This window comes from Pyricularia oryzae, chromosome 2 (genome assembly GCF_000002495.2).
Source record: "Pyricularia oryzae 70-15 chromosome 2, whole genome shotgun sequence".
Classification (NCBI taxonomy): domain Eukaryota; kingdom Fungi; phylum Ascomycota; class Sordariomycetes; order Magnaporthales; family Pyriculariaceae; genus Pyricularia; species Pyricularia oryzae.
In genome coordinates, this window is record NC_017850.1 from 6,689,749 (window position 1) to 6,710,825 (window position 21,077).

Below are 21,077 nucleotides of genomic sequence, written 5' to 3' on the forward strand. Positions count from 1 at the left end.
TTTCTTTCCTTGCCAAGGCTCGATTCGCCCAACCCCAAGTGGGGGAGGGGGCGTGAACTACAGCAGATGGGGTGAGGGTTAACCCGGTAGGAGTGAAAGCCTCGGGAATTTGCTCCCACAACTAGACTACCGGTAGATTAACTACAACACCACTAGAGATGGCGAATTAGCAATCAAGCCTCGAGCATTTTGTTCGCGCTGCTTGACTAAGATAAAAGGTAAGATACCTAGGTATTTACTAGAGTAGGCACATTGTTTCCGATCATGGCACACAGCTACGATTTACACTTGAAGGCTCGCCAGCCTTGAGCCCGGCAGCATTACGCTCAACGTCTCTATTTATCACAGATTCGAGCACTAAGCATATTATGGTTTCGAGCTTCTTATGGTCGTACGACAGAATGGCGTGCGGGCCTGGCGTAATATTCAACGGGTTTCTCAGGCCCATGTGCAATGTCTTCCCCAGCGGCAGTATTTAGTTTCCGGGGCCGTTCAGGGCACATTACCGCAATGTCAATCTCCAGAGACGCCTTACTTTATCATGCTAAATACAAGGGAATACTCGCCCCCCAGACGTACCGATCGCCAACTCCTCACAGCCCGCTAGACGATCAAGGAAAAGCCGGTCATGATTTTCGGAAGCTACTTACCTGCCAAATGTTTGCCTCACAACTACATGTGCCAGGTATGGTGCAAGATGCTCGGCAAGGCTCCAGTCGAGTGATGAATGAATAGGAAACAAGAGTCACTTGGTCAATCCCGGGCAACTTTCAAAGTGCCCATTCGAGCCGCATGGAGGCCCATATTGGCTTCTTTCAACCGTGTTGGGGTAACGTATCCCACATTCCACGCCATACCCATTTTTCTGTATACATCTCACCAGTTACATTCACAGCGCCCACGCTGATGCATGATGGGCTTAATACATAGTAGACTATTGGTCCTGTCTTTTTTTTTTTTTTGCAGTTCGATTACTCCGTACAGAGTATTCGTACCTTACCCTACCTACCCCACACATGCAGCCCCATGTCACTTGTTTTAAGCGATTCCGCTTACAGGGGCTTTCCCACACGCCTCCAGAACCCCATCTCAAGAGAGAAAAAAGTAAGAGGCATGCAGCATTGCAGTGTGCGAGCCTGGCCAATCATGCTCAGCCATTTCAAAGCCAGCCTCACACCCTCCGATTTCGGGCGGGGTGTCGGGGCAAAACCGCATTGGAGGGAAGGGGCAAGGGCAATAAAACGAGAGCTGGATGCAACCCGAGGATTTTTCCTTTCTGTTTTAACGGGCGCTGCTTATTGGCTGAGAGGTTTGGGTATGTCCTGACTATTTGTAGTTTTTTTTTTCTCAGAACCAACCTCCACCTCAGATTGATGCATGGGCGTGTTTCTTGAGTTGGACCGAATGCACTGTGATTCCCATATACTGGGTACCCCCACGGACGGCTTAACAGAATGAGTGCGTTGCGTCTTACGGCTGAATACACACCTACTCCGTACATAATAAGAAAAAAAAGGTATCAGACCAATTGGGACAGTATGTAACTCTCCGAGATATTCCATGCGACGTTGTATGTTGTACAATGTTGTATCGTGGCAGTGGATGTGGTTGAAGTGCCGGATCGGATCTTGCGTTTTGAACTGAAAATGCAATCACCTAATACTATGAGAAACTTGACCTCCCTCTACTTGCGATCGTGTACCCGCACCACAGAACGCCGTCGCTGAAAATGGTATTTCGTTAGGGTTAGGTAGAGTGGCACAAGCCTTTCTGAGCCGTCCTCTACGCCATACACCCGGCCTGCCAGCTGCAAGAGATGCATCCTTCACCCCAGGCTAGTGTGCTAAATGCAACTTGCCCGCACCACCACCCCGATTTACCATTCCATCTAAACCTCTTTTTGGGGCTAATGTCCTCGTGAGGGGTGTCCCCCCAATCTGCAAGCACTAGCCAAGGCTTTTGCTAAAAGGTTTGACATCGACATTGGGAGTGGCGTTCAGCCAATCACATCACTGGCCCTGTAGCCTTACCCACCGCCAACGCTATCAAGACAACAACAGGCTATCAAAATGCGTATGAGAGATAAGGAAAATGTGACACCACCCTTCGATTCAGAGCTCGGCTTCGACCCAACCTGATTCGCTCCCCGCGGAATAACTTGCAAGCCCATGGTCTACGGAGTAGTTGCTTTGTTAGCTCTTCCCCGGTAGTCCAATATGCGACCAGCAACATGGCATGGGCGATTCTACCGAGACATTGGCGCACGACCGGCTGTCGGGGAGGCGTCCTTTGTACCGGGCGGACGATTTGAACGTTGTCATTTTGCAGCCAACCAATCCTAGCTACCTAACCCATCACTATCTGCATTTTTTTAAAAGACACACATCAACCCACGATATAAGCACCAACCTTGAGCGTACTTAGTAGAGGAGCACACGCAGTAGTCGGATGTGAGGCACCGGCTGAATTGCTTGCAGGAACCGCTACGGATTACCGAGATCTTAGCTTGCTGGGATCAAGCGCTTTGTAATCTGTGCAAATAATACCACCAACCATGGATGACACCTTTGATTTGCGACATCGGCTTCTTTTCCACATGTCTACTCAGACTTGCTCCATCATGCCATTGCATGCAATGAATTGTCCGACGTCTCGCCGGCCTTGTGGACACAGGACAAATATTTTTGTCAATTCCGAATTTACCCGACATTTATCGTCTCATCCAGACGCAGTGGAGGTCAAACGGGCGGTTGCAGGACATTCCGCAATCTCCCGCGTGCAGAATGAGGAATGGTGAGAAAGGGGTTGAGTCGTCCAGTCTAGAGCGTCTCCATGCTTCAAATGTGTGGATGGCATACTAGTACGTACATTTTATGTCAAGCTCTGATCTGCGATCTGTCGCCCTGGTGCCAGCTCATTCATTACGTGACGGAAAGGGTTGCGGTGACAAATCGATTCCTGGAAAAATTTGGAGGTTACTTCTCCCCATCCACTTTTGCCCAACTGCCGGGGAAGAGAGCGAGTTCAGGCAACAAAGGATCTCTCGGCGACTCCCGAGTCATTGACCCGAGGTGTGTGGAGGTGTGTACACGGGGAACATTCCTCAGGTTTTGATTGGATATAATCGAGAGGCAACAAATGCTCGGTTACCAAGTATTAAAGACGCTTCCAGGTTTCCCTGACGGGGCCCAAAAACTGCATTGTGTATGGCCGCGCCTCACTTGTGAGTCAACTAAAAAATATAACCAGGATCATGCATTTGGTTTAAATTTTGCCATGAGCTCCTGCATCGGAAGGTGCGGAATTTTCGATCCTTTTTTGGACTTTGTGTCCAGACGCAAGAAATTTCACATGCGAGCCGATGTGAATTTGGCAAGGGTCGAGACTGGCCCAAGTGTCCCAGCTGAGGGGTTTTGTTGGACCCCCTTTGCAGGGGTGTCGAAATGAGTTATGGTAAGCGCGCGCGCCTGCGCTAAATACAATGCGGGGTAGCAGAAAATAACAAACATGCCATTGGAGTTTTTGTCTACAAGACGCGGGTCGAGCGTCAATCAACGCGACTTGGGTTGACACTGACAGAAACGTCATCTCCTGAGAGTCGCTGTGCCATTGTGCACTTTACCGCAAAGCCCGCCTTCTATACGCACATCGGTTCAGTTCTATCCATCTCTACTGCAACGTGCCCAGTATTCCGCATTTGCTGTTCATTTCTTTTCTCCAATCGCCGTCGGCCAGGCAAAGGCCCTAGTGCGAACCACCTCCCGGCCACCTTGCGCAAGTGGGCTCTGTGTAGCCAATCGTTAAGATGTTCTCCATGGCACTTCCAGAACTGATGCCTCACGACGTACGCAACTGTCAATCCTGAAAGATGGATATCCAAACAGACAAAGAAGTCTTTGCCATTTTGGGACATAGCTGACCGAGTTACAATCCACAGTCCCACGCCCTGTGGTACTCGTCGTCGCGCGCCCCAATCCCAACCTCGTTTCTCGACCCAGCTCAGAATCCTAGTGGTCACCTGACCAACGAGGGTCTCCAAGATGGATCCCCCGGCCTCCAAACTCGTCGCCACGGCGCCGCGGCAGTCGAACGCAGCGCACTGGCCCGCCTGAGGGCAGACGAGGTCCTGCAGGAACGGAGACGACACAATGTGGGCAACTTTGGCGCGACGTGGCTCAAGCCGCCTGGCATAACCAAGTCACTCTACCAGCTGCGTGAGGAGCGGCGCGAGGCCGAAGAGCATGCTGAAGCGATGCGGAGGGAGCAGCTCGCGCAGCAGCTTGCTGAGGCCGAGGCCGAAGGAGAGGGCCTCATGGAGGGTGGGGGCGATGTCATGGACGAGGCCGAGGACGGCGCGGAGGATGCTGGCGAGGCTCCAGTCGAGAGGGACTTGGACGACGAGATCCCGGATGCAGACGAGGGATTTGGCTACGATGGGGCCACTACGACGAGCGAGGAAGACGATAGCGAGGACAGTAATGATACGGAAGACGATGGACCAGTTCCCGAGCGGGTCAGCATTGGTGGTGCGGCTCAAAGAACACCAGATGCCCATGCAGCCGCCCAACAGAGGAGAGAGCTACGTCAAGTCGTTGCCACGGAGGATCGATTCCTTGGGATGATGTCACGTGGTCAGGCGGCAAATAATCAGGAAGATGACATGTACCCCGGTGCGGACGATGAGGTTGACGATGAGGAAGCTGCCGAGATGCTGCAGGAAGACGACCTGATCTATGCTTCATATAACAATGGTGGTCTGGATGATGGCCTTGACATGGACATGGATGGCGATCTTGACGACGATATCCCTGAGGCGGAGAGCGGTGGTTATGAGCACACCGATAGCGACGCCTCGTTGACTAGCAGTGACGAGGATGAGGATGGCCCGGTTGAAACGAGCTTCGCGCAAGGCCACCCGTCCGCGTCATCGCAGTTCAGGAGCGTCAACTTAAGAGGCCAGGGGCAGTATGGGAACCCCAGAGCCAGTCTGGACTTGAGCAGTGTTCTTTCTCGGGACGGAAGCAGTCTGCCAGGCAGTAGCAGTCCCCAGGTCCGGAGGCTGCCTTGAACTGGAATGTAATAGAGCACGGGAAATACACAAACAGTGCGCAGATCTGGGCAGGGATGCTTGATTGAGAAACCACAACATAATCATGACTGAAAGTTCTTGTATACTTATTCTTGTGGATGAAACATGAACCAACGACAACGAAAAGCATAAATACCCATCGAAGATTATCCATCATAACAATTATATCAAAGCAGTGATGGTTCGTGACCCTGTCAGAAAACGAATATGCTCATGAGACTGTTCCCTATATAACCAAACTCCGTAAAACTCCGGTGGTCCTTCTTTTTTTTTTACAGTGCAGTTGTGTGATACAGCGCGAGCCCTTCCACCCTGGCCTAAACAAGGAGATGCTGGTGAAAGCATGTCCTCCTCCTGGACAATATGCAAGCCTTAAAACAGCCAAACGTATATGAACAACATAGCAACGACAGCAAAGAAGCCTAGCCACACCTTCCAGCCAACTCCGGTTTTCTCAGCCATCACCAACATCCTGTTCATAGTACCGCGCAGTCGTAGTCGAGTTGTGTCGAAGCTGTCGTTCATCTTTTCAGCAAGAGCTGATGATTCTCGGATCTCATCGCCAATGGCCACCGTCATCTAAGTCCATAGCTACGTGTCAGCGAGAGGCCAGGTTGCGACCAACAGGATTACCTGTGGAAACTCACATCCTTCAATATCCTGACTTTCCCCATGATCCCTTCAACTTGGGAATCGTTCTGGCTCTCTAGCTCGTTGAGCACTGCATCGCTGTATTGTCCCCTGCAAAGCATACCAGCAGCCGTTAGCCTCGGTCATCCTTCATTTCGCCCCGATCCAGCCATGCCTTCCCAAGATACAGAAGCTACACAAACGCACCTCTTGTTTGGTGTTGCTGGACGATACGACGAGCCCTGGACGCCCAGATGATTCGACGCAGGTCCGCCGGGGTATCCATAGCCGCCGGCGGCACGGTTTGGACTCGGACTGGGACGACGGTTGCTGTCGGCGCCGCCGTTGTACCCCTCAAACAAGGCGCTGCGCGGGTCGCGCTGGTGCAGCGAAGAGGGACCAAATCTGCTACGACGGCCAGGCAAAAAAGGGCGGCGTGTTAGAAAGAGACACTTGGACCTTGAATGACGTAGTGGGTAAAGAAAGAGAGACGCGTTGCGATAAGCACGGCGCTTGCAAGCCCGCATGCTCGATTGTATAGCTCCATTCACGAAATGCACAAGGGCAAGTCCGGTGGAGGAGCGCCGTGCATGTGATGCTTGCGGTTTGCGACTGTCGCAATCGCCAACCGTTTGCCAAGGTTCGGTCGGCGCCGGGTTGTACGTTGTCTTATCGCCAGAGTATGAAGAGAGGATGGCGCGCGTTGGGATAAAACTCACCTGGAAGCCATGATAGCGTGGGAAGTTTCTCTACGTTATACTTCCATGTGTACTTGGTGAAGCGCTATCCAGCGAGAGGAAGCTTTTAATGACCTTGGCCAGCCATACAGGGGGTCCAAAATGTGGTTTGATGATGGTTATCTTTGCCTGAAAAATTCCGTTCTGGAATCCGGGACCATTTGCGGCCCCCCTGTCGATTGTCCGTCCCTTTACAAGTTAAGTCACCTTTTGATGATGAGCAAGGTGGCTTCAATTAAAGTGCACCCCGAAGCGTCCAATTATAGCATTGTCTGCTCACTTGGCAGCTGATTGATGTGGGGCCTGCCTTGACACGAACACGGATGGTAGGAGGGTGACAAAATCGCAGGTGCTGTTATACGCTGTGTAACGGCTTGTTATTTGATCAGGCCCTTAGGTACACTTACTTGCTCGTCGACAGAGCATCAGCCGTCAAATCTCTGATGATTAGCTCTATCTTGATCGATGTAATCATTCGAGATTCAAATAACCTCTACTGGCAGTCTTAGGTGTATGGGCTGAATCGTTAAGCAAATGACGTTTAGATGGTTGAAAGTTTGATGACTTTCCCACCTACTGCTAATGTGTCACCTAGATTGTTTGGACCTGAAAGGAGATAGGTAGGTACTTCCCCGAAATCTCTCCTGACGCCACGCCGCTTTGGATACCTAGGTTTTTGCTATATGCGAACTGGAAAAGTCTCTCAGGTAAATGTGTAAATAACAACTCAGCAGGAAAACTTTTGGTAATTTTGAATACGGTAGTTACATGTTTTCAAGTCAAAATTGCCTTTTGACAGTTTGGACGGAGTAAAAAACTAAAGTTACTTCGACGTTTGCCATCCCTTAGAGTAGTGGGTAGGTGGCATGTATCCTACAGGGGTTGTCCCAGCTTACAGGCGATCGATGCGGGTTCTCCCCAAAGCCCCTTTTTTGAGGTTCCGTCGTCACGCAAATAAACGCGGCACCTTGATTGGCACGGTGAGATTCTCGAAGATTGGAGCTGAATGGTCTAGGGACACGAGAAACGAGACCACTGAAGAGGCCAGATTGATTTGTCGTGAAACCTCACGATCCCTTATTTCGTAGTTTAGCTTCGTGCGCAGGTCTTGCAAGACCTTGACTTTTTCTTCTTCTTCTTCTTCTCTGTGCGCATTTTGGGACTGTTGGTCCTTCATTGTTATCCAATCCCTTGTGGGTTTTTCTATCACCATTGGCATCGACCCAATTGACCCGTGTCTTTTTTCCCTGGATTACCTTACGCCACAACTTTACCCACCCACCTTTCGACTTCGACACGCTCCTTTCTGCAGCTATTTCTCCGGCATACTGCAGCTGCAAATTTTCAAATACTGATTGCGCACACCGAAGCGCCAACTACTCTTGCGCCAAATCTGTCAGATATAAAGAGCGGGCGTGAAAAGCAGTTTCCGGAATGGCCGCGGATAACGCGGCGGTCCACGCCTCTGGCGCTGACCAGGGCGAGTTGAGGCGGCGCAATGTCCCTAGCACCGAGCCGATCGCGGGGACAGTCGAGAGGGTCGAGCCCGACGACAAGAAGAAGCAGGTCATCAAGGTATGAATCGAACACCACAAAAAAAAGAAGAAAAAAATGAAGAAAGAAAGAGAACAAAGCTGACAATTATTTTTCCTTTCACCTGCAGCATGAAGCATCTTTCTTGCAGGTTCTCGACGAGTGGGAATTCCTCATTGCGCCCATCATCTTCACGGCCCTCGCATTTTTTACGCGACTCTACCAGATTGGCAAGTCCGACATCGTGACTTGGGACGAGGCCCACTTTGGCAAGTTCGGATCACACTACATATCCAGGACGTACTACTTCGATGTGCACCCGCCGCTGGGAAAGATGCTGGTTGGCCTCTCGGGCTACATGGCAGGGTACAATGGCTCCTTTGAATTCAAGTCGGGAGAGAAATACCCTGACTGGGTCAACTATACTTTCATGCGCCAGTTCAACGCCTTCTTCGGTGCCATTATTGTCCCGTTTGCCTACCTGACCGCCAAGGAGCTCAAATTCAAGCGCCCAGCTGTGTGGCTGGTGACCTTGATGGTTCTTTGCGAGAACAGCTACACCACCATCTCAAGGGTAATATTGCCTCTCAACACTCCAGCCCAGCCCGTCTTACTGTTACAGCTATACTGACCAGTGTTTTGTATCAACTAGTTTATCCTCCTCGATTCGATGTTACTCTGCGGTACCGTTACCACCGTGTTCTGCTGGGCCAAGTTCCATCGTCTCCAGAACAAGAGCTTTGAGCCTGAGTGGTTCTTCTGGCTTTTCATGACTGGTCTTAGCATTGGCTGCGTCACAAGCGTCAAGCTGGTTGGTCTCTTCGTCACTGCCCTCGTCGGTCTCTACACTATCGAGGATCTGTGGCATAAGTTTGGAAACCTCAAGATGCCGCCGCTGGAGCTTGGCGCACACGTTGCTGCTAGGGTAGTCGGACTCATCGTTCTTCCCTTCCTGGTCTACATGCTGAGCTTTGCTGTCCACTTTGCCGTTCTCACCAAGACGGGTCCCGGAGATGCCCAGATGAGCTCCCTCTTCCAGGCCAACTTGCAGGGAACAGAGGTTGGCAAGGACAGCCCCCTGGAGCTTGCCTATGGCAGCCGCGTCACCATCAAGAACATGGGTTATGGCGGTGGTCTCCTTCACAGTCACGTTCAGACATACCCCGAGGGCTCAACCCAACAGCAGGTCACTTGCTACCACCACAAGGACTCCAACAACGATTGGTTCTTTTACCCTAACCGTAACGACCGCGAGTACAAGGAGGAGGAGGAACCCCGCTTCATTGCCGACGGTGAGGTTTTACGCCTGATCCACGTTCAGACTGGCCGCAACCTTCACTCGCACGACATTGCCGCGCCCATGACCAAGTCGGACAAGGAGGTCTCCTGTTATGGCAACCTGACAGTCGGTGACGACAAGGATCACTGGAAGGTCGAAGTTGTCCGCGATGTTGCTTCACGTGACCGCAGCAGAGTCAGGACTCTCACTACTGCTTTCAGACTGAAGCATGCTTCTCTGGGCTGCTACCTGCGTGCTGGCAATGTCAACCTCCCTCAGTGGGGTTTCAAGCAGATCGAGGTGGCCTGTACCCCCAAGAACAACCCTCGCGATACTTACACCTGGTGGAACGTCGAGGCACACTGGAACGACAAGCGTGAGTTTACCCAGGGCTAGCTGATAACTAGTTTTGAGTAGAAGACATGATTATAACTAACTGAGTGGTCCGCAGTGCCCAAGGGAAACCCCGGTGTTTACAGGTCGCCGTTTATCCATGACTTCATCCACCGTAAGTTTTGCCTGATATTTCGTGTACTGAAGACATTGCGCTGACCCTGAAATCAGTCAACGTTGCCATGATGACGTCCAACAACGCTCTTGTCCCTGACCCTGACAAGCAGGACGATCTTGCCTCGCAATGGTGGCAGTGGCCTATCCTCCATGTCGGTCTGCGCATGTGTGGATGGGACGACAACATCGTCAAGTACTTCCTCTTGGGCAACCCCTTCGTTTACTGGGGTACCACTGCCGGTGTGGGAGTCATTGGCCTGGTTGTTGTCTGGTACCTGCTCCGCTGGCAGCGTGGATTCCAGGATCTCTCGATGCCCGAAGTTGACCAGATACACTACTCGGGTGTCTATCCCGTCATTGGATGGTTCTTGCACTACCTGCCTTTCGTCGTCATGGCGCGTGTGACCTACGTGCACCACTACTACCCGGCGCTCTACTTTGCCATCCTGACGTTCGGCTTCCTCGTCGACTGGTTTACTCGCGACATGCACAAGTCTATCCAGTACGGCATCTACACTGCGCTCTACACGATCATCATCGGTCTTTACATTCTGTTCATGCCGATCTGTTGGGGTATGGTTGGGTCAAACAAGACCTACAGCTACCTCAAATGGTTCGACACATGGAGAATGTCTGATTAACCGGGATCAGGTCTGAGCGGCGAATTAAGATTGATTTGACCTATTCATGAGCTCTCGGATAACATTGTGCTTCCAGAAGACACGCCGAATCGACTCACTGTCACATCCCATGGCGCCGGCCATCCCTTATCCGGGAATTAATGCCGTTTTACTTGTTTTTTTTGTAAGCTAGAAGCTAGAAAGGACAGACAGGGCGGGGTGTGGGGAACAGCACGACCAGATGTATGGGACGTGAGGCGTTCAGGTTCGAGAAGGCGGGTGGGTTGGGCACGGACACATCTCCTACCATATGAACAAAAGCTGGCGAGGGCGTAGCTACCGTGAAAGTGGCAAAAATATATTCTGCTACAGATTAATACAAAGCCCCGGATTTTCATTTGTTGACTTGAGGCTCATGTCTTGATTTCTTTCGAGTGTTATGGATCCCAGTTTCTGCGCTCATGATCTCATTATAAATTAACGTATTTTTAGATATACATGCTTTGAGCCAGCTGGCAAACTAGGACGTGATGGATATCTTGCGTGAGAGAACCGCTGTCCATGCGCACCGTGCCACTAATCTACGTGAACGGAACAAACTATAGCTGTAGTCTAGGATACTCGAGCCATATCGAATAGCCTGGTTCCGTCTGCGTCATATACATCCCCCAGGTTTTATAATGATCAACAGCAGCCAAAGCTCGAACCTTTCCGCGGGTCAGGCTGCAGCTGAAGCGTCCTCGCCCCAGGCACAGTGGCGGCAGGACCCTTGACGCCTGACCGCCTGTCGTTCAGGTCATACTTTCCAGCCTCTATATTTTGAAAGATGCGCTCAGCGACACGCATGAACGCCATCTCGACGTTCTCGCCGCTTTTGGCCGACGTCTCAACGTACTCGAGGACATTATTCCGCTTAGCCCAAGCCTCAGCCTCCTCCCGCGTTACCTCGCGCTTGTTAGGCACATCGTCGGCAGCTGACTCGCCCTCGGCGCCGCCGCTACTGCTGGTACGCGTCAAATCGGCCTTGTTGCCGACCAGGACGACGACGATGTCCTCCTCGGCGATCTGACGGAGGTCGTTGAGCCAGTCAGTGACGTGCTGAAAGGTCTGGCGGCGCGACAGGTCAAAGACGAGCAGGGCGCCCGACGCGCCGCGAAAGTAGGAGCGCGTCACCGACTTGTACGTCTCCTGCCCGGCCGTGTCCCACAGCGACAGCTTCATGTGCTTCTGCGGAGGGTCGGGTGCGGGGGGCCTCGGCGGTGCCGGCAGGCCGCCCGTGGCCGACGGCGTGGCGTTTGCGTCTGCCGTTGCGGGACGGGAGTGTAACGACGACGAAGACGACGTTGACGCCGCTGCTAACCTCCGGCTGTATGGCGGGCCCACGGGGACGACGCGGCTCCCAAACTCAACCCCGATGGTCACGTCGTGGTGCGTAACGAAGCGGCCCTCACAGAGCCGGACAGTAAGGCTCGACTTGCCGCATCCCGAGTCGCCGATGCACACCAGCTTGGCGATGTAATCCCATGTCGGGCCGGCCGCGGAGTCCAGGTCAGCCATCGGGGGGAATATTGGGCAAAACGGGGACAAGAAGAGGGTGAGTTCGGTCGGGTTTGGGTATCGGACGACGATCAAAAAAAGTCCGAAGCCTTTTTTTTCGCGGTTGGGTGAGGCTGGCCGGTTTGGTCTGTAGGCTTTTTGCTGGCACGGTACAATAAGGGGGCGGTTTCGCTCGGATTCTGGTTTGGCTTGCAGTAAGAATGGCGCCGGATTTTTACCTGCTAATGCTTGTCTTGTACACGTAGGGTACTCTATACCCTTTTTTTTTCTTTCTTGTCTCAATAGCTGGTTTTGGTTTGGTTTGAGATAATGAATAAGAACTAGAACTAGGCTGAAAAGGCTGGATGGGTAAAATGCTCTGGTGATACGCAACAGCTGTTTGTCCACATGCAGGTGACGTTGAGGATACTGGGTGGTTGATCACAGTGTCTGTTGCGGCCATTCACACGCGACGGACGCTGTCAGCCGAGGCGAGCGGAAGGTTTTACTTTGGGACAGATACAGTTGATTAGGTGTCCCGGTAATTATAAGGTGCCTCGACTTGACAGACAGTGGGGCCACATGAGTTGCTTGATCCACTAGGCATGACTGTAGCACGCGAGCGTCTCTTATCTCTTTATTTTTCTCTTTCTGTTTTATCTACTTGGAAGGCGTTATATGTACCTTCAAGGCGAGCTGTTTTTCTGTCAAGAGAAGGTATTCAGCCTTGGTTGCATTGCTAGTCAGTCATTAACTATTATTTGGTCCCGTAATCCCTGTCAAGTCGACACTTTCCACCCAAGGTATCGACTGTATTTATGTATTACCTACTGCCCATCTCCATACAGTACATACAGTACATGCAACTATGGCAGATTGCCGAAACCAATGCGTGCTTGCAGCTCGTAGCACCGGAGCTACTGGCGGTGGCTCCTCAGCTTGTCAGACTATTTACTTCAATAGGTAGTAAAGCTTGTAAAGTATCTTGGTACTCAGGTACAAGTGGGGAAGTCCCATCTCTTTGCATCTATCTCCATTGCATGCTTGGTTTGCTGGAACCTCTCCATGCATCCATTCATTGATTCACAGGGCGGTCAAGTTTTGTAGCCCGTAATGGGGGCTTGACCCTTGTCCTCAATGACGCCTGATGCTGCCCTTGAAGACAATGCCCGTTGTTGATTGGTCCATAGTTTTGCCTGGAAGTCAATGTCGGGTGGAGACGAACGGAATAGGTACCTGTGAAGCGAATCGCCGCCTGTATCGGATGCAAGTCAGGCAGGCTATCACGTCTTCTTCCATGAATCACACCTTGAAGTTTTTGATCAGATTGGCACGTGTGTGTATCGACTTCTTGTCATTTTTTTGATCTCTCGAGAAAAAGTTTTCTCTGCCCTAGTTCTTATGGTCTGATCAACTAATTACCTAGGTACTACAATTGCGCACCGTCTGCAACCGGTTCTTTGTTGGTCACAAGCCCACACCCAACCGGCATCCTCCCCGCACTCCACATATGGTACTACCAACCCCCATACATACCTACAATCCAACATCCATCCACCTGACAGCCAACCCGGCGCCTCGAGTTCGTGATCGCGCTTGGGCAGATAGGTAGTCGTAGTCATCCTCATTCTCACATAGCCACCAAAGGATTGACGTTGCGTACTTTACTTGGATCGTTGAACAACAGAAAGGCGCGCTTTGAGGCCGCACGGTCGGCTTGACGCTTTCTTTTGCCTGACAAACAAACGGCGATCGGACAGCCCCGGCCAGCCACACCGTATCTGACGTGCCTTTGTCCGTCGTCATTCTTAGTCACTCATCGTCAATCGGAGTCGATCTGATAGTCAACATCGTTTCCGGTCTGCGGGAGAGATTGCCTCTCCAAACGCGGCTGCCAGTACGCAAAACATGTTCTCCGAATGTAGGTTCCCGTCATCACCGCTTCGCAACCCGCTGCGAACTTGGCCCTGAGGCAAAGTTAACATGTCATTCTCTTCAGATGCATCGAGGTTTCTCGCCCAGTCACAATCCCGAATATCGAGCTTAGGTCAAGACGACAACGATCAACAACATCTCGGCAGCCGTGGTCGGCAACCAGAATGGCCAGCACGCGGGTCGCGATACGGACGAGCGTTTCTAGGACGGGGGCCCGGGAACCCATATCAGTCGCAACATGGAGGAGGGTCACGCTTTGGCGGGCTAAACTTTGCCTCCCGTTATTCCGCCGCCGGAGTGCAAGAGGCACCTCTGTTCCACAGCGCTCGGGTGGACCTGGACGACGATGAGGAGCGGGATCGCGAACATGCCGATTTCTCCGCGCTGCAGAGGTCACGGAGGGTTTTTGCTGCGAGTCGGTTAGATGAGAGCTCCGAAGTTGAAAACGACGAGAGCCGTGCATCGTTGGAACAGAGCAGAGAGGACGCGGAACCTACGGATGACAGTAGGGTCTATGCACAAAGAAGCCGCGCCATGGGAATCCGAAGCAGTTGGAACGGCACTAGGAGTGTCCATAGACGGGCCAAGGACCAAGAACCCACGACAGAAGAGGTGGCGGACGCAGATGGGGGATATCGGGATCGGCGGGCGTCCGACGACACATCATCCGATGGCAAGGGTAGCAGCAAGGGCAAGATGGTCGATATCGGGCTCGAATCTACGACTCTTGATGACAGCGAACCACCAGCAGATCTGACAGTTGAGGGATATGTGGACCAAAGTCCACCTGCATTTCAGCAATTCAAATCCGGACGTCGATTTGACCTGCGCAGGGGTTCCGCAGGCGCAGATTCCGAGGTTGGGCTTTTGCGACAGAGCGTGGCGACGACAACAGCGGTCGAGGAGCCCATGGCACCACCAACAGATGGAGAAATCTTTAAGCACGACACTTTCTTTGCTTGGCTCTACGTCATCGCATTTGCTTCCCTCTTCGCGACATTCATGCTCGTATATCTACATACGTCCACGCCTAGTCGTAAGAAACCTCTGGGGGACACGATATACACAACTCTCGTTGCGTCCTTTCACCTCTTGGCCGTCGACACGCTTGTTGCCGTCATCGTGTCTTTGGTCTGGTTGGCGGCTCTTCGGTCATTCGTCAGGCCACTAGTATGGCTCATCGTCATTGCCGTTCCCATCATCATGTTTTCGTTCACGCTCTATCCAGTCATCTCGAGCTATCAGGGTCGCGATCATGGTACGGGCTTTCAAGATGTAGTCATGAGATGGGCATCCTTCGTGCCAGGAATCTCGGCTATTGTCTGGTGCTATATGGTCTGGAAAGGGCGAGGGGCGTTGATGTCGTCCATGGAGATCCTTGAGTTCTCGAGTCGCATTCTGGCAGCCAATCATGGCTTGGTGTTGGTCGGCATGGCGTGCTTGGCACTGATCGTACTGTGGACCTGGATGTGGCTCGGCATGTTCACCAGAGTATTCCTCGGCGGCTATTTCTCAGGAGCTTCATTCGTCCTACAGGCGTCAACCTGGTGGCTTGCGGCCTACTTTGTCCTGATGTACGTTTGGACTCTGTCGGTTATCTCAGGTGTGCAGAGAGGTACCGCAGCAGCGACAGTATCTCAGTGGTACTTTCATCGGAATGCGGTCCCCAGGACCTCGTCAACGGAAGTAGTCTCTGCAGCAATGACCCACGCCAGCACGACCATCTTTGGCACTATCTGCCTTTCGACGCTACTGGCGGTAATAATTCGTCTGCCACTTCTTGTTCTCCCACGTCGGCTTGCGGGGCTACTTACGCTGTTCTTCCACTCTTTCATCCCGATGTCCATAGCGGCTCTGACCAACCCACTCACCCTCACCTACGCTGCGATTCACTCGCAAAACCTAGCCACATCAGCCAGGGGCCTAAGCCAACTTACCTTCCTAACGCCGAATGCACCCACGACAACGCTGACGCCCCAAGGATTCAAGGGCAATCACCGAGGTTCTACAGCACCCCTACTCCCTTACAGGCTGGCGAAGCTGCTTCTGCATGCCACTCGATTCATCATGGCGACTACTCTTGGATTTGCTGGCTGGGTCATGACGGCGCGGCAGCTCTCGATCGAGTCTGGTGGCAAAACCGGGTACAGAGGCAGCGCATACGCCTATGTCGTCGGCCTGGTCGCATCCTTCATCGGCTGGGGAGTCCTTGGTGCTATGGAAGGTATACTCAGCGGCATTGTCGACGGAGTCGTCATTTGCTACGGCAGCGAGACCAAAATGTCAGCTGGTGGCGGAAGGTACTGTATGGAGGCGGCGTATCTCTTTGGGGATCGGACGCGAGGGAGGAACGAAGAGGTATATTAGCCTATATTTACAGGGGATGTCCTCTTTCTACCGCGTTGTTTCGTTTTCTTTGCATTGATATTTCGGCTTGGGCTCTGTTCAAAGTTTAGATAGTATACATTTTGTCTATCCACTTCCGGCGTACGTCCGGTGAGGGACTGTTGTTTAGTTTTTTTTTTTTGTTCAGCCTAGGCGCTTCTTGGAATACTTGGTTTCATATCATTCAGGGCCTGCATTGGTCGTTTCCTTGGCCGGATCGTCATGGTTCGAATCGGTTGGTTTCTAGTTAGACCTGGGGCGCTCTGAGTTTGGTGTTGGTGATGCTCTATTTATCTTTCTATAGTTCAGATAGGATCTGATGGATGTAATCAGTCTCCCTGCTCTATTGAAGTGATTTCCTATGTTCAGGTGACCTCGATAGCTTTAGAGATTGGCATGGATTGAATACAATATTTATCCCTACCATAGACGTCAATCTACAGCAATACATGCGCCCGTTCAAAAATACCGGGTTGGACCCAGTAGCAGTAAGTCATTTATCTTAGTAGCTAGGTAATGAATATTACTTGATGTCTTTTTCACGATTTGTATATATACTTATACAGGAGGCAATTTTGTGGTAAAGCACACCTAAGACATCTCGCCTTGCTCGTTCACCTAGCAATAAGCGGTTGGCGGTTGGGTTGGTAAAATGTAGTGGGGTTAAGCCAAATGATTACGATGATGCGCAGCTACAGTATTACCTAGTAAAATCGCCAAGCGCCAAGGCATCCGTCTGGGTCTGGGTTGTGGAGTCATGGAGACGGATTTTAACTTGGGCCTTCGCTCATGTGCTCTTTTTGTTCTTCTTGGGGCGTTCGATAATTGATCAATTCCACAGTGGAAAAAGGTGCAAAATTCGTTCGTGCGAGGTGGAACAAAAGTCGCACGCACGCAACCAGCACAGCCACCCAGGCCTATGCAACCGTTTACCACCGAATTCCGACTGCGTCGCTAAGCAGGCGGCAAACCGTTTTCAGTGGCGTTGTATCGTCGTCGGCTGTGCCTCTCATATTTCTGTTTCCCTTTCGTTCTTCTCAGCCCGTTTCTTTACCATAAAGCTCTCGCTCGACTGATCCGAGTAAGATGGGGGGCTTTCGGCTGGTTCGGTTCCCGATGTTTCATTCAGTCTTCTGCGGGGTCGTGGACTGATTATTGGGGAAAGCAGCTTCTGGGTAGTCTGTAGCTGGTGAAATATGATTCTTGCCGGTAGACGCTAGTTTGCGAATTTATAGTCACTCATAAGTTAACGGAACGAAATACTCTTGATATAAATAAGAGTTTACTGGAATAGGCTAGTCCAGATAGGCTAAATTACAATGCAATGTAATGGAGACTGGTGCAAGACGCAGCAACTGTTTGTTGGTCCGGCCCATGTTTCTCTACTGAACCTCCCCTCTCGCAATAGCATCACACAGCCCCAAACTTCCGGGATTCTTCCCCAAGCTCCACTATAACACCCCTGCCGCCTAGGTACCTGTACCGTGCAGGTGATGTAGTGTCGTCACTTCGGCGCCTTCACTTCGCCTCCAATCCCCCCCCCTCACTCGCCCAGTAAGATTACGTTGAGCCCACCACCCTTGGACCTTTCGCCTTGCAAGTACGGATAAATTACCCTGAGCCTCCTCGTCGCGAACCATTCCGTCGACACTTGCGTCCATTATACTTTTGCGACGCTATTTCTCTCTCCCTCCTTAAATTCTCTACGATCAGTACAGACAAAACAATAACAACTTAATAAACTCTATTCGGATAAACCGCCAAAACCTCTGTTTTTATGGCAGACCCGACCTCTGATGTGCCTGCGGGACCGCCGCCACCCAAAGTTCCTGAAGGTTGGATAGCGAAATGGAACGACCAGTACAAGGAATGGTAAGCTTATTAACTTCTCTCCTCTAACCGAGATGTCGCTGGTGCTACCCTGCGCCGCGCCCTGCAAGGCGCGCATTACTCGCACCCTGAGGACGTCAGACCCTCGCAGCTTGGTGCATCAAATATAGCCTTTTTTTTATAGATGGGAGCAAAACTAACTTTGAACCTTTACCTTGTCCAGGTACTACGTCAACATCCACACAAAAAAGTCGCAATGGGACAAGCCCGATGCGCCCGCGGTGCCGCCGCCACCACCAACTGGCGACGGCGCGCCTGACGGCCCTCCCCCGTCATACCAAGCTTCAGCATCATCGGCAACAGCGACTCCCACCGACGTCAAGAAGAACCCGTACGAGACCGAGCCGGCCGCTTCACCAAATCCAGCCGGCGTCGGCGGCAGCAGCAGCGGCCCGGCACCACCACCGGTGAACAGCCCTAGGCCGGGCGACCCGCCGGTTAGCGACGACGCCAAGCTGGCCGCGCAGATGCAGGCCGAGGAAGACGCGCGCGCTCGCGGCAGCGGCGGCAACCCCAACTACGGCGGAGGTTCCCCAGCACCGGGCCAGGGCTTCCCGAACCAGCTCCCCGCGCGCCAGGAGAGGTCCAAGAGTGGCATCTTGGGCAAGCTCTTTGGCAAGGGCAAGCAGTCGCAGACGGCGCATTACGGCGCGGGCCCTCTCCCGCAGCAGCAGTACCAACAGCCGCAACATCAGCAGGGCTACCCCGGCGCCGGCTATCAGCAGGGCGCACCATATTCGCCGCAGCCCGGATACGGCGGCGGCTACCAGCAGGGCGCACCATATTCGCCGCAGCCCGGATACGGCGGCGGCTACCAGCAGCCCGGGTATGGACCCCCACCCGGACCCTACGGTCAGCCGGGCTACGGGCCCCAGCCTGGCTACGGTCACCCTCCATACGGTCAGCCCGGGTACGGCGGGTACCCGCCGCAGGCTGGGTATGGGCCGGGAATGGCGCAACAGGGGCGTGGCGGGCGCGGCGGCATGGGCATGGGTATGCCCCTGGCTCTTGGTGCCGGTGCTGGTCTGCTAGGTGGTACCATGCTAGCTGGTGCCATGCACAGCGGACAGCAGGACGCCTACCAGGAGGGTTACCAAGATGGCGCAGAGGGTGATTATGGTGGAGGTGGCGATGATTTTGGAGGTGGTGACTTTGGTGGCGACTTTTAAAGAATGAGCTGGCGGGCTGTGCACGAGAACCTACTGTCTTTTATTCATTAATTCTTTGTTTCCTGTGACGCTGGGTTTTTGAGACTCGTACATACAGTTTCCGTACGAATGAAATGACCTCACTTTGATATCACCTAACCGACTACCTACGGTAGTCCAATGTGCGACAATATTTATCGTCTTTGTTAGTCTTGTAGTATATGCAATATTTCCCAGACTGTGCACTGTACCTAACTTAAATCGTCATTATATTCGGCCGTGTTTTGATACTATTATAGCCACGCTCGTCCCTCCTCTAGCGTCTTATGACGCTCGAGCTGTAGAAGCAGTTGCTCGAGTGCCATCTGGCTGTCTTTTTTTGGCTTCTCGACAGTCCTGGAAAACACTTTACTACCTACATGTGGCATATCACTGTGTTTGTATGCATCAAAGACACGCAACTTCCATTGACAACACACCCGCATTCAAACCCCCTTTCTCAAGCACCAAGCTCGTCCTCCCTCTTCTCGTTACACACACCACTTACAATATCATCTCCTGCCACCATTGCCCTTCTTCCCGCCGCCGGGCGGCGCCGGGGAGGCCTCCTCCCTCTTGCTGCTGCTGCCAGCATTGCCACTTCCTGAACCGGCGAGGAAGGCGGCCATGTCAAAGTTGGCGAGGGGGCTGGCATCCTTGCCGCCTCCGCCGCCGAGCATGGCGTTCATGGGGCTGGACTTTTGTCTGGCCTCGAATTCAGCGCGGACTTCAGGGTCCACTGTAGCGGGGGAAGGAAAATTAGCATTCTGCGGAAAGTTTTAAGATTCAGGGGGAAGGGGCTTGTCAGACGTACTGTTTTCTATCAGGTATGGCATTCCGAGGAAGATGCCCATGCTCACGAGCGCGAGCAGGATCATGGGGCTCTTGAGAATGCTGAACACAGAGACTGTGGAAAGACGGAATGCGGTTAGTTTCCACTCTTCGAATAAGAACACCAATATCAAAGACATTGGATAAGGTCGTATCCGAGGAATCTTCAGCCCAGCACGGTGTAGCAAGGCAAGACAAAAAAAGACTCACAAGTACTCCTCTCGACAAAGTAATCCTTCCTCCCCAGCACCCTGACCTCGAACCCCGCGACGCCGGCACCAACATCGACCCTCCTGGCCGCCTCGCCCTTGTTCCCCCAGTCGTTGCCGCGGAACGTCTCCCACGCCGCAACGGCCAGCTTCCTGTTCTGGTCCGAGGCGGCGGCATCGACGCGCAGCGGGGCAAAGGCGTGCGTCGAGCAGTGCACGTCGAGCAGGTACGAGCCCGCCGTGACGTTGGAAAAGACGAAGGTGTTGGCGGCCGACAGCGGCGCGTGCAGCTGCCTGCCGGGACCCGAAGACGTCAGCGTCGCCCGCGTAGAGGGCGGGAGAGTGTACGGGTTCGGGAGCTGCGGGGATGATGGGATAGAGATGGTTATAGAGGTCGTGGGGTCGGATGATGCTGCGGCGGCGGTGGCGGCCAGGCAGGCGCCAAAGAGGCGGGCCGCGATGGGCGCGAGGCTGGTGAACTTCATCTTTTTGGTTTGTTGGAAGCTGACAGTTTATCGGGACGTGGCCTCTCTGATGTGCCTGATGTTGCTTTTGGCTGGGGGTTTGAGGGTTTGAGGGAACAGCCCAGGTCGCAAAAAAATATGCGTTCTTCGCGCGGGCACTCGGATGCGGTGAGTTCACGGCCGTTGGGCAACAAACCGTCGAGTTGCAGAAGTGATATGCGCCTTGTAGCGGTGGTGGTTGC

The 21,077-nt window shown here is 52.8% G+C and overlaps 8 protein-coding genes across 8 annotated transcripts; 4 read left to right on the forward strand and 4 right to left on the reverse strand.

Annotated features, from left to right (window-relative positions):
- Nucleotides 1–173: 173 nt before the first annotated feature.
- MGG_15872 (uncharacterized protein) lies at nt 174–912 on the reverse strand (the record flags this gene model as incomplete). The annotated part of the gene is made up of 4 exons (XM_003715345.1): nt 174–206; nt 287–414; nt 580–603; nt 888–912. The coding sequence occupies 4 exons, from the start codon at nt 910–912 to the stop codon at nt 174–176; spliced, it is 210 nt and encodes a 69-aa protein (XP_003715393.1).
- A 2,608-nt stretch (nt 913–3,520) lies between these two features.
- Nucleotides 3,521–5,268, forward strand: MGG_07188 (uncharacterized protein). The gene is made up of 2 exons (XM_003715346.1): nt 3,521–3,844; nt 3,938–5,268. The coding sequence occupies exons 1-2, from the start codon at nt 3,806–3,808 to the stop codon at nt 5,066–5,068; spliced, it is 1,170 nt and encodes a 389-aa protein (XP_003715394.1). The 5' UTR covers nt 3,521–3,805; the 3' UTR covers nt 5,069–5,268.
- On the reverse strand, nt 5,254–6,706 carry MGG_07189 (V-SNARE). Its single transcript, XM_003715347.1, has 4 exons — nt 6,439–6,706; nt 5,927–6,124; nt 5,737–5,830; nt 5,254–5,668 (listed from the first exon to the last, which is right to left on the reverse strand). Exons 1-4 carry the CDS (start codon nt 6,447–6,449, stop codon nt 5,462–5,464), a joined length of 510 nt encoding a protein of 169 aa, XP_003715395.1. The 5' UTR covers nt 6,450–6,706; the 3' UTR covers nt 5,254–5,461.
- Nucleotides 6,707–7,434: 728 nt separating this feature from the next.
- Nucleotides 7,435–10,911, forward strand: MGG_07190 (dolichyl-phosphate-mannose-protein mannosyltransferase 2). Its single transcript, XM_003715348.1, has 5 exons — nt 7,435–8,031; nt 8,120–8,563; nt 8,642–9,644; nt 9,720–9,776; nt 9,833–10,911. Exons 1-5 carry the CDS (start codon nt 7,891–7,893, stop codon nt 10,417–10,419), a joined length of 2,232 nt encoding a protein of 743 aa, XP_003715396.1. The 5' UTR covers nt 7,435–7,890; the 3' UTR covers nt 10,420–10,911.
- Nucleotides 10,768–12,465, reverse strand: MGG_07191 (GTP-binding protein ypt4). Its single transcript, XM_003715349.1, has one exon. It carries the CDS (start codon nt 11,953–11,955, stop codon nt 11,083–11,085), a length of 873 nt encoding a protein of 290 aa, XP_003715397.1. The 5' UTR covers nt 11,956–12,465; the 3' UTR covers nt 10,768–11,082.
- Nucleotides 12,466–13,229: 764 nt separating this feature from the next.
- MGG_07192 (uncharacterized protein) lies at nt 13,230–16,595 on the forward strand. The gene is made up of 2 exons (XM_003715350.1): nt 13,230–13,855; nt 13,934–16,595. The coding sequence occupies exons 1-2, from the start codon at nt 13,843–13,845 to the stop codon at nt 16,234–16,236; spliced, it is 2,316 nt and encodes a 771-aa protein (XP_003715398.1). The 5' UTR covers nt 13,230–13,842; the 3' UTR covers nt 16,237–16,595.
- Nucleotides 16,596–17,847: 1,252 nt separating this feature from the next.
- Nucleotides 17,848–19,572, forward strand: MGG_07193 (uncharacterized protein). Its single transcript, XM_003715351.1, has 2 exons — nt 17,848–18,126; nt 18,308–19,572. The coding sequence occupies exons 1-2, from the start codon at nt 18,032–18,034 to the stop codon at nt 19,311–19,313; spliced, it is 1,101 nt and encodes a 366-aa protein (XP_003715399.1). The 5' UTR covers nt 17,848–18,031; the 3' UTR covers nt 19,314–19,572.
- A 271-nt stretch (nt 19,573–19,843) lies between these two features.
- Nucleotides 19,844–20,856, reverse strand: MGG_07194 (uncharacterized protein; the record flags this gene model as incomplete). The annotated part of the gene is made up of 3 exons (XM_003715352.1): nt 19,844–20,070; nt 20,146–20,238; nt 20,373–20,856. 3 exons carry the CDS (start codon nt 20,854–20,856, stop codon nt 19,844–19,846), a joined length of 804 nt encoding a protein of 267 aa, XP_003715400.1.
- Between the last annotated feature and the right edge of the window lie 221 nt (nt 20,857–21,077).

What these genes read in the sequence shown, in the direction of transcription:
- MGG_07188 (XM_003715346.1), top strand. Translation starts at nt 3,806, where the DNA reads ATGTTCTCCATGGCACTTCCAGAACTGATGCCTCACGAC. An exon ending in CAGAACTGATGCCTCACGAC is followed by an intron (nt 3,845 to 3,937) that starts GTACGCAACTGT and finishes TACAATCCACAG; the next exon opens with TCCCACGCCCTGTGGTACTC.
- MGG_07189 (XM_003715347.1), bottom strand. An exon ending in CCAGCAACACCAAACAAGAG is followed by an intron (nt 5,831 to 5,926) that starts GTGCGTTTGTGT and finishes TATGCTTTGCAG; the next exon opens with GGGACAATACAGCGATGCAG. An exon ending in AAGTCAGGATATTGAAGGAT is followed by an intron (nt 5,669 to 5,736) that starts GTGAGTTTCCAC and finishes CTATGGACTTAG; the next exon opens with ATGACGGTGGCCATTGGCGA.
- MGG_07190 (XM_003715348.1), top strand. Translation starts at nt 7,891, where the DNA reads ATGGCCGCGGATAACGCGGCGGTCCACGCCTCTGGCGCTGACCAGGGC. An exon ending in AGAAGAAGCAGGTCATCAAG is followed by an intron (nt 8,032 to 8,119) that starts GTATGAATCGAA and finishes TTTCACCTGCAG; the next exon opens with CATGAAGCATCTTTCTTGCA. An exon ending in GGCACACTGGAACGACAAGC is followed by an intron (nt 9,645 to 9,719) that starts GTGAGTTTACCC and finishes AGTGGTCCGCAG; the next exon opens with TGCCCAAGGGAAACCCCGGT.
- MGG_07191 (XM_003715349.1), bottom strand. Translation starts at nt 11,955, where the DNA reads ATGGCTGACCTGGACTCCGCGGCCGGCCCGACATGGGATTACATCGCC.
- MGG_07193 (XM_003715351.1), top strand. Translation starts at nt 18,032, where the DNA reads ATGGCAGACCCGACCTCTGATGTGCCTGCGGGACCGCCGCCACCCAAA. An exon ending in AACGACCAGTACAAGGAATG is followed by an intron (nt 18,127 to 18,307) that starts GTAAGCTTATTA and finishes TACCTTGTCCAG; the next exon opens with GTACTACGTCAACATCCACA.